This window comes from Pagrus pagrus, assembly GCF_965226575.1.
Source record: "Pagrus pagrus genome assembly, chromosome: 7".
In the NCBI taxonomy this organism is placed as follows: Eukaryota; Metazoa; Chordata; class Actinopteri; order Spariformes; family Sparidae; genus Pagrus; species Pagrus pagrus.
The window spans coordinates 8,269,668-8,281,164 of record NC_140191.1 but is presented as its reverse complement, the minus strand read 5'-3'; the positions used below and the strand labels follow the sequence as shown (position 1 = coordinate 8,281,164).

At 42.2% G+C, this 11,497-nt stretch overlaps 1 protein-coding gene across 4 annotated transcripts; it reads right to left on the bottom strand.

Annotated features, from left to right (window-relative positions):
- Window positions 1-261: 261 nt before the first annotated feature.
- LOC311259880 (uncharacterized protein) lies at window positions 262-11,448 on the bottom strand. 4 transcript variants are annotated; one of them, XM_084357261.1, is made up of 6 exons: window positions 11,359-11,448; window positions 6,158-6,217; window positions 5,128-5,493; window positions 2,102-2,341; window positions 949-1,045; window positions 262-642 (listed from the first exon to the last, which is right to left on the bottom strand). In XM_084357261.1, exons 2-6 carry the CDS (start codon window positions 6,207-6,209, stop codon window positions 585-587), a joined length of 813 nt encoding a protein of 270 aa, XP_084213387.1. In that variant the 5' UTR covers window positions 6,210-6,217; window positions 11,359-11,448; the 3' UTR covers window positions 262-584. The 4 variants fall into 4 exon arrangements, with proteins under 4 accessions (XP_084213387.1, XP_084213388.1, XP_084213385.1 ...); XM_084357262.1 differs by having other exon boundaries at window positions 6,158-6,214; window positions 11,359-11,441; XM_084357259.1 differs by lacking the exon at window positions 11,359-11,448 and adding an exon at window positions 6,733-7,059.
- Window positions 11,449-11,497: the final 49 nt, after the last annotated feature.

Here is an 11,497-nt window from a genome sequence, read left to right as displayed (position 1 = left end):
GGACAATCGGACTAATGTGACAGCGACACTGTCCCGTTTCCTTGCTGCTGTAATAATTCATTTTTACAATATCATCTAATTCTGTCGACATTTTTAATACCCGTCATTGAATCTTTTATCCCGCTCCGACATTTACTCAAAGTGTTTGAGAAAAGAGATAATGGGGATCATTATGAAAAAAAGGACGCCCTGTGGAAACAATTTCCAAATAAAAAAATGTCTCTCACAACCTGTGATGTGTTTAAATAACTGCTGAATCACTGAGTTTTGTTTCCCCGTCTGTGATGGGATTTTTTATTAAGAAGGCAATACAGTATATTTCAATACAATACACAGGGATATAAAAATGATTATTGCTTATACAGTGTCAGGTGCAGTCCAGCAGGAGGCAGTGTTAAGACATCGCTGGCTCTTCACAGCTGAATATCCATTTTTAGATATTTTATTTGCCAGCAAGCAGTTCACTCTTCACATTGTTCCAGTGTAAGGTCATACTGCTCACAGGACAGGAAGCTCCAGTCTATTTCCTCGATCTCCGCTCTGAAACCTCTGAGTAACACGAGTGTATCTTAGACCTTTTCTTTTCAGATGGCATCCAAGTGTTCGTGCAGCCTCTCTCCTCTGTTGCTGTGCCTGCGCCACCTGAAAAGAAAAACCCAGTGTCCAATTTAGATCAAACAGCGGTGACAGACCGAAAAACAGGCCCGAGTAAACGCGACAATTGTTTTGTCAGCGGACACGCACCTCGGCCTGTCATCCCTCATGTGTATCACTCCTCACGTGGGAGGACACTAGCTGTGTAGCTGTTTTCATTTGGGTTCTTTTGTCTCGTGAAGCAGCTACTACCAGTGTCTTATTTTCTCTCGGCGAATGGGCTTTTATCATCAGAGCAAAGCCTGAAATGAGATTTGTGTCTGTGCCTGTCGGTGTATATGCGCGTTACTGTACCTCCACAGAAGAAATGCCAGCGCTCCTCCGAACAGCAGCAGGAAGATGAGACACACTACAACAGCTGTTGTCCCGCTCCCCCCTGTCTCACAAGGCGCTGTCAACCAGGGAAAAGACACCCAATGAGGGGGGAAAAAACACAAGTCATGTGACAATGGCTGAGCACTGAAAGGCCAGAGAGGTCCACTGTACCACATCTAGTACAGTCACTAAACAGGAGGGCCAACAGGAGGAATCCTAAAAATACCCCGGCTGTCTCTGGATCATCACGCCTCTTGGCAGATACGAAGAATTGCATTTGTCTCGCCTGTTTAGCAGCAGCAGCGGTCGTGGCGGTAGTGATTTATTGATCGCACGGTGGAAAATCCTTTATCACTGAAACACCACCAGTGATACAATACACAGAACAAAGTGCAATCAGGACACGGCTCGAGATAGACACGAGGCGCGATGTGAAGGAGTTTGATTTCTGAGTATCGATGACACGGCACGGCGAGCTGACTTTAAACGAGACGTGAACAGGCGTAGCCACAGTTTTTAATCCAGTCAGCCGGTTTAGACAAGTAAAGATTAAGATGAGCTCATAATCCCTGCGGTGATTTAAGTGTTCTGGTGTTTTTTATGTAAGTAAAAAGTAGCAGTGCAGCAGTGTTGAAGACTTTACAGGTCAAAGTTTTGGATTCAGATATTTTACTTAAAGGCCCAGTTCACCCCAAAGTCGAGACGCATCATCTAGATTGGTTTGGTGTGAGTTGCTGCGTCAGCTACTCATGGACAAAAGGCTAGCACGTCGAGAAGTTAATATGGCAAAACTGTTCCCTATTTACACTGAGCAGACGAAGAGGAACATTAGTATTGATTTGGAGTCGTGTTTCTGGCCACGTGGCAAATTTAAATCCAACGTTTAGTCTTCTTTGTTGCTCTTTTTTGGTCTCCACCAGCTCCTGAGGGAAATATGTGGCTCTTTAGCTGCTGAATGTGGCATTATGCTCACCAGCTAGCGGCTAACTTTGAGCTACGAGAGTGAAATTTATGGGATATAAACAAAAACAACAAAACAATAAGATGAAACATCCTCTGTATCTGATTCATTATGCAAACTGGACTCTAGCCATACTGAAGAACAGAGAAACAAAACGGTGTCAGCTTGTACCTGCAGTGTACGTGGCAGAGCTGTAGCCCAGTTTGTTGCTGACCATGCAGGTGAAGTGGCCACAGAAGGGAGACTTGGTCACAATCAAAGTCGTTCCATCTTTAGAGACGGTGCCCACACTGTTGGTGATGGCGATTCGCTCGTGAAGCCAGCTGAAGTGGGGGTCCGTCCCCCAGGCCTCGCCACAAACCAGCGAGGAGTGAGACACGTTGATGCTGACTGAGACGTGGTGCACCGGCTCTGTAAAGACAGACAAAAGATGGAGAGGATAAAAAATGAAAAGAGGTGATAAGGATGGTGGTAAAAAAAAAAAAGGGATAGAAACAAGATATGAAATGCTCAGCCGTGGGCATCTATCTGTTGTAAAAATAAGAATAATGGCACACGGCTGTCCAAGAGGGTCTAACACAAAGAATCATGAGAGACGTTTAATGCTGTCAGGAGAAACTGGCTCCGTTTCAGAGACAATAATGAGACCGGAGAGTGAGGCATAATGTCGGAAAATGAGATGATGGAAAACCCTGAAAGCTGAGCGAGCAGATGTAGAGAGGAGTGGGGCTGATGAATTGATACTGTTAGAGCAGACGGATGAGAGTAAAGAGAAAGCAGCTCTGACACATAACGAGAAAGCTACGACGAGAGCGGAATGGTCTAGAAGCTCAGAGACAAAAGGGAAGACCCAGACAGTAAATCCTAAATGCAAATGTTAACTTTGAGCGCTTTGTTGTGAAATGAGACAAGAAAAGAAACAATGCAGACTGGCGTGAAATTAAAACACATTCATTAGGCTGTTTGTAATTGTTGGGGTAAATAATAGAAAGGCCAGGATGGAGTCAGGAGTATTTCTGCATTCATATCATCACTCTGAGATTTATATATGAATACATTTCTGCATAAACTGCCTCTGTAAGCTTTTCAAAGTGATTAAGAAGACGATGTGTTTTCAGATGCTGGCTAGTTGGCAGCCTCCAAACACCCGCTGATCTTTCTAACCTATAGCCTGCAGATAGTGGAGAACACAATTATCTATAATTAGGGCTGCAACTAATGATTCTCCGTATTATCTCTTAGTTTATCAGCTTATTTGTGCATTTAATCAATTGTTTAGTCAATAAAATATCAGAAAATGAGGACAAACGCACATCCCAGACTCATGTTGTCTTTCAGTTAGTTGTTTTTAAAAAGCCAAATGGATTCAATTAACTTTCAACCTCAGGTTTTATGACAACACAGATGAAAACAGCTCAGAAAAAATGGAAAATTGAAAATCTACCAAATTAACTTTTTTGTCCACAGGCTAAATGGCTGGTGCATGTTCATTTTCTTCCTCCCCAGCATCTTGTTTCGTTAAATGGTGAAAGAAGCAAAGCTACCAGCCACTTGCATAGTTTTGCTGGGGCCCTTATTGCCAAACTCCATCTTTTAATAAGCCAAATTAAATATGATTAAAAGCTACTACATTTCTTCTAAATGGCGTTGACTTAGGAACTTTAGCATTAAAGGTCTAATGTGATTTTTGAGTCTCATTCTGAACTCATCAAGTGCGGACGCTTTGGATTGGTGGTCGACCTGATCTACCAACCCAGACCGTCAGTAATTGAGAAGTTGGGAATGAGACTCGACAACCTGCTTTCTTACATACCGGACCTTTAACATCATCCCAAATGTTTACAACAATGTTCAAACCATATGCAGAAGTTTACTGAAGCAATGGTGCATTTCATCTGGTCGCCTGTCAGAGAGTCAGAGAGTGAGTAAGGAAATCAGCAAACGTGACTAAACATGACATAAATAAAACCTTTACACATTTCCTTGTCCGTGAACATTTATGCCTGAGTCTGCTTGGACAGATTATCATTTGCAATGCTGCTTGTTTAATTAAAGACAACAACTCCAATGATCCAACACTACTTGCATCTTTTGTTTTGTTTTCATTTAAGGGACCCCCAGCAGCAGAAATAACATACTGTGCCTCCTTCACAAATTCAGTAAATTAATTCGTGTTGACTTTGCCTTAAAGGTGCACTATGTAGTTTGGGAAAATAAATTCAAACTCATAAAGGCAATATTTACAATACTAATAAGGTAATAATACAAGCTCAGAAATATGTATTTAATTAATATGTTTTCATAACTGAATAAACACGCCGTCCTCCAAAGGGACCCAGAACAGCGTCTGATGAAAGACGACATGTGGCTCTGCAGATATAAACAATTAGAACAGTATTAAAATGTGTTTTCCTTTGAGGACAGTTTGTTTATTCAGTCTAGAATATTAATCAATGAAAATGTTTCGCTGCTGATTAAAGTTTCCTCCCCAAAACTACGTAGTGCACCTTTAACTTCAGGGGCGGGTCATCTCGTCACCGAATCTCGCTTTGGTTGCAGACTGTGACGTCAGCCGTATTGAAGTCTATGGGAGATGCACGGAGAAACACACTCAAACCCAACATATCTACATAGTACGACTTCTGATGAAGAAATGCCTCAACGACACACACTTCAGAGAGTGTGTTAACCACTGATTTATTTTTCTTTTTTCTTTTTATCGACATGTTTTTCGTCCCTCGGCTTTGTGTAGCAAAGGCTCCTGTCTGCAGTGTAATTACAGTCTCATCAGCAATAATCAATCATCTGCCCCGTTTGGTCACAATATTATCAACCCTGTCAATCATGTGGAAGAAAAATCCGTCATTAGCCAACTCTCTGAAGTGTGTTCTTTCATTTCCTGGCGAAATTTCTTCATCAGAAGTCAAATGAAGTAGATATGTCTTGGTGTGTTTCTCCATGCATCTCCCCATCTTCAATAACAATCTGGCACCAAGACAAGATTCAGTGATGTAATGACCCTTTTTTCCTTTTTAAGGTCCTTGTTTCGTACCAGGAGATGTCAGATTATGAGTGAAGTTTAAAAGTAAAAGTAACTTCTGTTGTAATGGGACTAGGATCAGCTGTGTTTTCACATTTTCTGCTCCAGCATCTATAATTTAAACTCAATCCTCCACATGCAGCGAGTCATACCGTACCATATATCCTGACGATGCACTGTGCGCTGGTCTTGACCCCTTTGTGATCCGTCACGGTCACGGTGTACAGTCTGCTGTCCTCCTCGCTGTATCCTTTAATCTCAAGGGTCGCCTCCGTCGGCGACACGTTCACGTGGATGTTCGGCCTCGTACCGGTGCACTTGATGCTCCTGCCGAGGCACGTGCCCAGCGTCACTCTCTTGGGGTCAGCTCCAGTTTCCGGTTCCCATTCCCAGGTTAGCACGGAGATATTCTCCAGGGGCCCCTGCTCGATGCGAGCTTTCAGAACCAGATCGGACCCGGGGATGACATGCACGGGCTGCTCATTGATGATGTGCACGGACACACACTGAAGCCCGCACGGCGCTGAGGACAGATTGGACCGGTTGTTAGTGCGCGCTCATCAAAACCTCAACTTGCCTCATTTGTATTTCAATTCAGGTGACCAGCGTTGACCTTTTGGCTTTTGGAGGGTTTGCATTGTTTGGGCAGAAGGAGAAGCTAATCAAACAAACAATGGCGTAATGCTTCATCTCTGTCCTCAGAATGCACTTTATGAATATGTATGGCTGCGTCCTGTCAAACAATGTCAGGCAGTGATTTATAGCGCATGACAGCAATGCCTAATGTGATATCCATCAAACCACATCAATACCCTAAAATCTGTGTCATAACTCCACCGGACCTGGTAAGCCTTCCCTGCGTTTACCACAAAGAGTATTAATCATGCGTCTTAACTTGATAGGCAAAGGATGGAGGGGATGTAAATACTGCAGGTGTGGGCATTAATGCAAAAACCTGAGTTTGTTTGCATTTGTGTCGGGGTGCATCACTGAACCGCCGCTGTGATCTTTCTTTGTGTTTGCAGAGAATGAAAGACTGCTGCAGTCTTATCTCGCACGCAGGAACACATTAAAGATGAAGGGGGAGAATATGAAATGATATTTTGTTTTTCTTCCTGCAGGTTTTTTTTTTTCTGAAAACTGAAATCAAGATTAGGGTGGTGCTTAGAACAAAAAGCCTTACTTACACAAGAGAAGCAGCAGGGCAACTCTCCAGCACAGGAAACACTGTAGATCCATAACACCTGCTGATGCAGAGAGAGAACAGAGAGAGGAATTTGCCCATGACCTCAGAAAGCAGCACACCATTTCCTCTGTACTCAATGCAGCAGGGGTGCCACTACAGCAAGAATAATAACACCACCTCCAGAGAAAATGTGAAATTAAAATGAGAGCAAAAAACAATTAAAGAAGCATGTCCCTCTATTAGAAAATGTAATCCAAATGTTTAGGGTATTCTTTTTTTCCCTCAATTTGTTTGTGAAGTATCCAAAGAACAACAGTATTGGCACCCGCAGACCGCACTAGAATCAGAACTTGGAACCGAATAGGGTCGGGTCTGCTGCCAAAACTAAAATGAACCCCCTCAAGCACAGCTGCTACAACAAAAACACAGAGAGAGCAGGCACTGATAGCAGCGCGAGAGCACAGCCCCAACCTGCATGCATTTTAATACAACCTGCAGTTCCCATTACTGTTTCCCTTGAGGTTATCCGCATCCCCCCCCCCCGCCACCCTGCCTCCTGAAGTGGGATTCACCTACCTCTCCAAAGTTGAGACAACAACAGCGTTGCTCTGCCGCTCCCCTGTTCACTTTCTCTGAGGTTAAGGTGCAACGCAATTCACTCTGCAGGGTAGATTTATGGCCCAATATAAAACAATATCTTCAAAGCAGTTGCCATCGCATTGTGAGAAATAATCTAGTTAGAGGTGACACTTCCTTGATCTACAGCTGTTACTGCAAACAGCATTAAATGGAAGTAAAGCTGGAGGTTTCAGGGCTTTCTTCCCTCTTTTCCTCTTCTCGTCAGCGAGTCACGTACACTGTAGGCGTCAGCTTGTTTTTAAGCGACTTCCTCCCCTCCGACTCCCCCCCCTTCTTTCCTGTACACTAAACACTCATTTGTGCTTTAAATAAGTGAACTTTCCATTGTAAAGTCCCCAAGTCTTATTCCCAGCCATCCCCCTCCTCCTCCTCCTTCTCTGGCCTGTGTCCAAAGACACGCTTGCGCAACAATACAGCATGTTCGATTTTTGGGGTTTTCACGCCACTGTTTGTAAACACTGATAAAATGCAATGGTATTCTTTTGAAGGGAAACCAATGACAATGTTGGGACTCGGTCTTATGAAATAGGCTTTGTACTGCAGGCTTCTTATCCTCCGTGAACACTATTTGCCCCGCAGACTCAAAACATTGTCTCGGCTTTGGGATTGTAAAGAGGAGGCAATACATGAATTACTCCATTCTTATTTTTTATTTTCAATAATTGTCTCTCGCATTCAACTGAGAAACACCTTCAAGCATGTAGGGGATGAGGAATGCAGACGTTTTTTTTTTTTTTTTGTTCCCGCTGCCCTGGGAAAGTTCAGTGGTGGAAAAACTCGAATTCAAACTTCACAGGCATTAAATAGGCTGCTGATTCGGTGGAGTCGCATTCAAATTAAGTTTGTTTTCCGACACATGAATCAGACTTTAAGCTTCAGCTGGTTGCAGGATCTCTCATAGAAAAACCCCTCCGTCAAACAAGATGAGGTAATGTGATCAAAAGCTCCAGAACAGCTACTAAATAGACCCTGAGATGAGATTGTTTTGTCAGCGACACACGTCTTTTACACTGGAACATAATGACATCACTTATTCAAGGGTTAGCTCTGCAGTTTCTCACTTTATGCAATGCATCCTGGGGCACAGATGCAACGAGTGATTTTTTAAACTGATTATAAATCCATTTGTATTTGCCGAGGGTTTATGAATAATCATGGGAATCGCAGCTGTGGAGCTCTTTGTCTGCAAAGGACTGCTGTTAGCTGGAATTAACCAGTGGGTGGCACTGACACATCAGCTGAGAAATATCAACACTTGGCCCTCACTCATGCCTCCTTCTCTTCAACAGACATCATCATGTGCTTCTGATTCCATGTGCAACTTCACTCGTGTCTGCTTTTGCTTCACATTAATCCATATCATCACATAAGTGAGTAGATTAAGCAAAGAATTGAACGTATGAGAGTGTTATTACCTCGCATAATTTCATCAACCACTCCAGCGCTGCCATGTACTGCTGTAACCGGGGCAGATAAAAATGACCTTCAATCATGACAATCAGCATGTTGAAAAAATAATTGCATCCTCTGAAAAGTGTAGAGACGATCTCTGCAAAACTACTTCAAAGCAACGACGAGGAGCTTTTAACTGCTTATGAAACAGTCTCAGTTTGATGCTGATGTCTCTATATGACCTTCAGCAGGAACATTTTCTAATTCTGTTTAGTTTTTCTGCCGGTGTTTACATTTCCCAGGCACAGTTACAGTGAGTCATACGTGAGACAGTTAGAAGGAAGCAGGGGGAGATTTTTCTTTAGATCATTTGATTTTTCACGTTATATTTTGTGGTTTTGACGATGGAAACATGCCCCCTTGTGTCCACAGGGGCCTCCAAAATCAACAAAATATCAAAGTTACTTGTAGTCACTTTAAGTGAGGCACTGTATCTCATGTATGAGGTAATATGAAAACCCTTCAAAAAAAGAAACAATTAGTTAAAAATACAGTACATCCTGGGTCTTCAACAGGGGGTTAGTGACCCCTAGGGGGTCCTCAGAGTTACTGCAGGGAACCGCCAAGTTATTGTTGATATGGATATAATTTGTAAATACATGTATTAATCACTTTTTTATTGGCCATATGTGACCGGATTCTAACTCGACGTGAAAAATGAGACCTGCTCCGTCTCTCTCGATTTTCAATACAAGCCTGTGGACGACTCAGGTCGGATTGTGCAGTCCAAAGGATGTGACTTTTATACATGCGTCTTGTCAGTACCTCTCTCTGCTACACTAACACAGAGCAACAGCAGCTTAGAAATGGAGTCCGCTAACATAAACTAACGACCGGCTTCCAGCACAACACAGAAGTTCCACAGAGCCACTTTAATTAACACAACATTGACGATGGTCTGCCCATAATCCCTTGTGCAATCATGTGAGAAAACTAACCTATAACTGTGCAGCACTTGTCCATACAGCGCATATTTGCAAGTGCAAGTTCCCAAGTGTGCAGTCGTCCCGCTGAGCCACAGTGGATTGTTTTGTCACTTATCAAGGAGGAGAATCTGACATGCCCTCCACCTCAGAGGATGAGGCTAACACAAAATAGCTAGCAGAGTATCTTCGCCCGAAAAACCTTCAAGATCCCTGCACCAGTGTTGTAGTCAAGACCACCTCAACCAATACCAAGTCATTACAAAGACCAGAGTGTATCTAGACCAAGTCAACACCGAGATCAATGCCAGTCCCGCTCTGCAGGACACGCCAACGCTAAAAAGTGGAGCATGTAAATCCTAGGCACTCAAATGTCCACATTCCCATAACCATCCAGCTAACAATACATTTTTTTTTGTGCATGCATCAGGTTTTCCAGGCGATTCTTGTCTTTCAATACAAACCATAAAGTACAGAATGTATGAAGGAAAAAATCAATACGGTGACATCTGTGAAATGTGGTCTTGACTAGTCATGAAATAAAGTCTCTTTGTCTGAGACCGAGACAAGGCCGAGTGAAAATGCTGTCAAGTCCTCGCTGAGACTGATCTCGAGTACTACAACCCTGCGCTTATATTTTCTGCTGCTCTTTGAACGTCTTTGTTGTATGCAGAAATATACTTTTCTTTCTGGTACTTGATTCATAGAGCAGTAGTGAAAAGAAATAACACATGTATTCAAATGCTGTGCTTAAATACAGCTTTGAGGAACTTAATACTATTTTAAATTCAATACATTTCACTCCACACAATCCACATCATCATCTTGTGATCTGATACACCTTTGGTGGTGAAAAGGCCAACGTTAACACGATATAAACTTGTGGTTGTAGGCTATTAAAATCCTTTCTTTGCATTAACTCATCATTATAAAGGAAATGTTCATTGCAGAAGGTGAAGGCTATATAATAACGACACCATGGGCGTTTAGATTGGTTCCCTATAAGCCTCATTTTCAGTGAGCTGCTCGGTCTGCCACCAGCCACGAAATCTCCCGGGAAAACAAACGCTGGCAGCCTGGCAACATTTCTATTTGCTTCCACATCTCCATTATTGACTAAATGAATGAATGAATAAACTCAGATTTTGTCCTGTTGGCGGTTTAATACCACTTGGAATTGCTCGGGTGGAAAATTTGTGTGTTTGCACATTAAAGGTTAACTCCACCAAAGTAGTATAAAGCCTTTTGTGGCTCCAGAGGAAGCTGTATGCAATCTGAGACACTGCCTCCAGTGATGTCACTCAATTAATAAGCTGCATTGTGGGTAATGGAGGCGTCAGTCGACTAGTCTTGCATTGTGCTCTTGTAACACCGTTGGACTCATTAAAGACAGTTTAACAACAAATTATCAATATCGATACAGCAGAACCAGAAATATCTCCTGTTTTATTCCACGCATTCTTCCTCCTTTTAAAAAACACGGTGCCTACATTACCCACAATGCAACTCAGCCACTTGGTGACATCATTGGAGGCAATTTATCAGATTACACACAGCTTCCTGTGAAGCCACAAAATACTACTTTTTTCACGTATGCAGTAGCGTCCCTAAGACCTGTAAACCCACCCAACCAATGTGTGAAGTTGGTGGAGTTTCCCTTTAAGGAAAAGTAACAGTACAACAATGTAAAACTACTCTGTTACAAGTAAAAGTCCTGCATTCAAAACCAAACCAGAGTTGAAGCACGGAAGTATTAGTGGCAAATAAATTACTCCTGAGAATTATTATTATTATGCCATTTATATTATCATAAATAAGGACTTAAGAACGCTACTTGAGCATAAAATTACTGTCCACCGCTGGTTAGCAGCGTCGTAAGAGGTATCCAAAAGTCATGCTTACATAAAAGTACAGATGCTGTGTTAGATATTCACCCATATGAATAGAAATAACTCAAAAGTTAAAGTAAATATTTATGGGTAATTATCAGATCTGATATTCTGCATTTTTCTGATGATTAATTATGAATAAAATTTATGAATTTTAAAATGTGCAACCTACTTTGACTGATGCAGCATGTAATCAGTAAAGTAACTAGTAACTAAAGTTATCAAATAAAAGTAGCGGAGTGGAAGTGTAAAGTAGCAGAAACAATGGAAATACTCAAGTAAAGTACACGTATACTTACCTAAAGTACTTGAGTAAATGTACTTAGTTACATCCCATCACTGCTGGTTAGTCCGTTGCAGGTAAATGAACGCGGTCCCTTTAAGAGAACAGGTGCGTCTTTGACAGGTAACAAGAAGAGAAACAGGAAGTAGACTCAG

Bases quoted from the DNA above. Each gene is read 5' to 3' on its own strand.
- LOC311259880 (XM_084357261.1), bottom strand. From the start codon at position 6,209: ATGGATCTACAGTGTTTCCTGTGCTGGAGAGTTGCCCTGCTGCTTCTC. The intron at 5,494-6,157 runs GTAAGTAAGGCT...ATCTGTCCTCAG, and splicing joins TGCCCTGCTGCTTCTCTTGT to CGCCGTGCGGGCTTCAGTGT. The intron at 643-948 runs GTACAGTAACGC...TTTTCTTTTCAG, and splicing joins CTGGCATTTCTTCTGTGGAG to GTGGCGCAGGCACAGCAACA.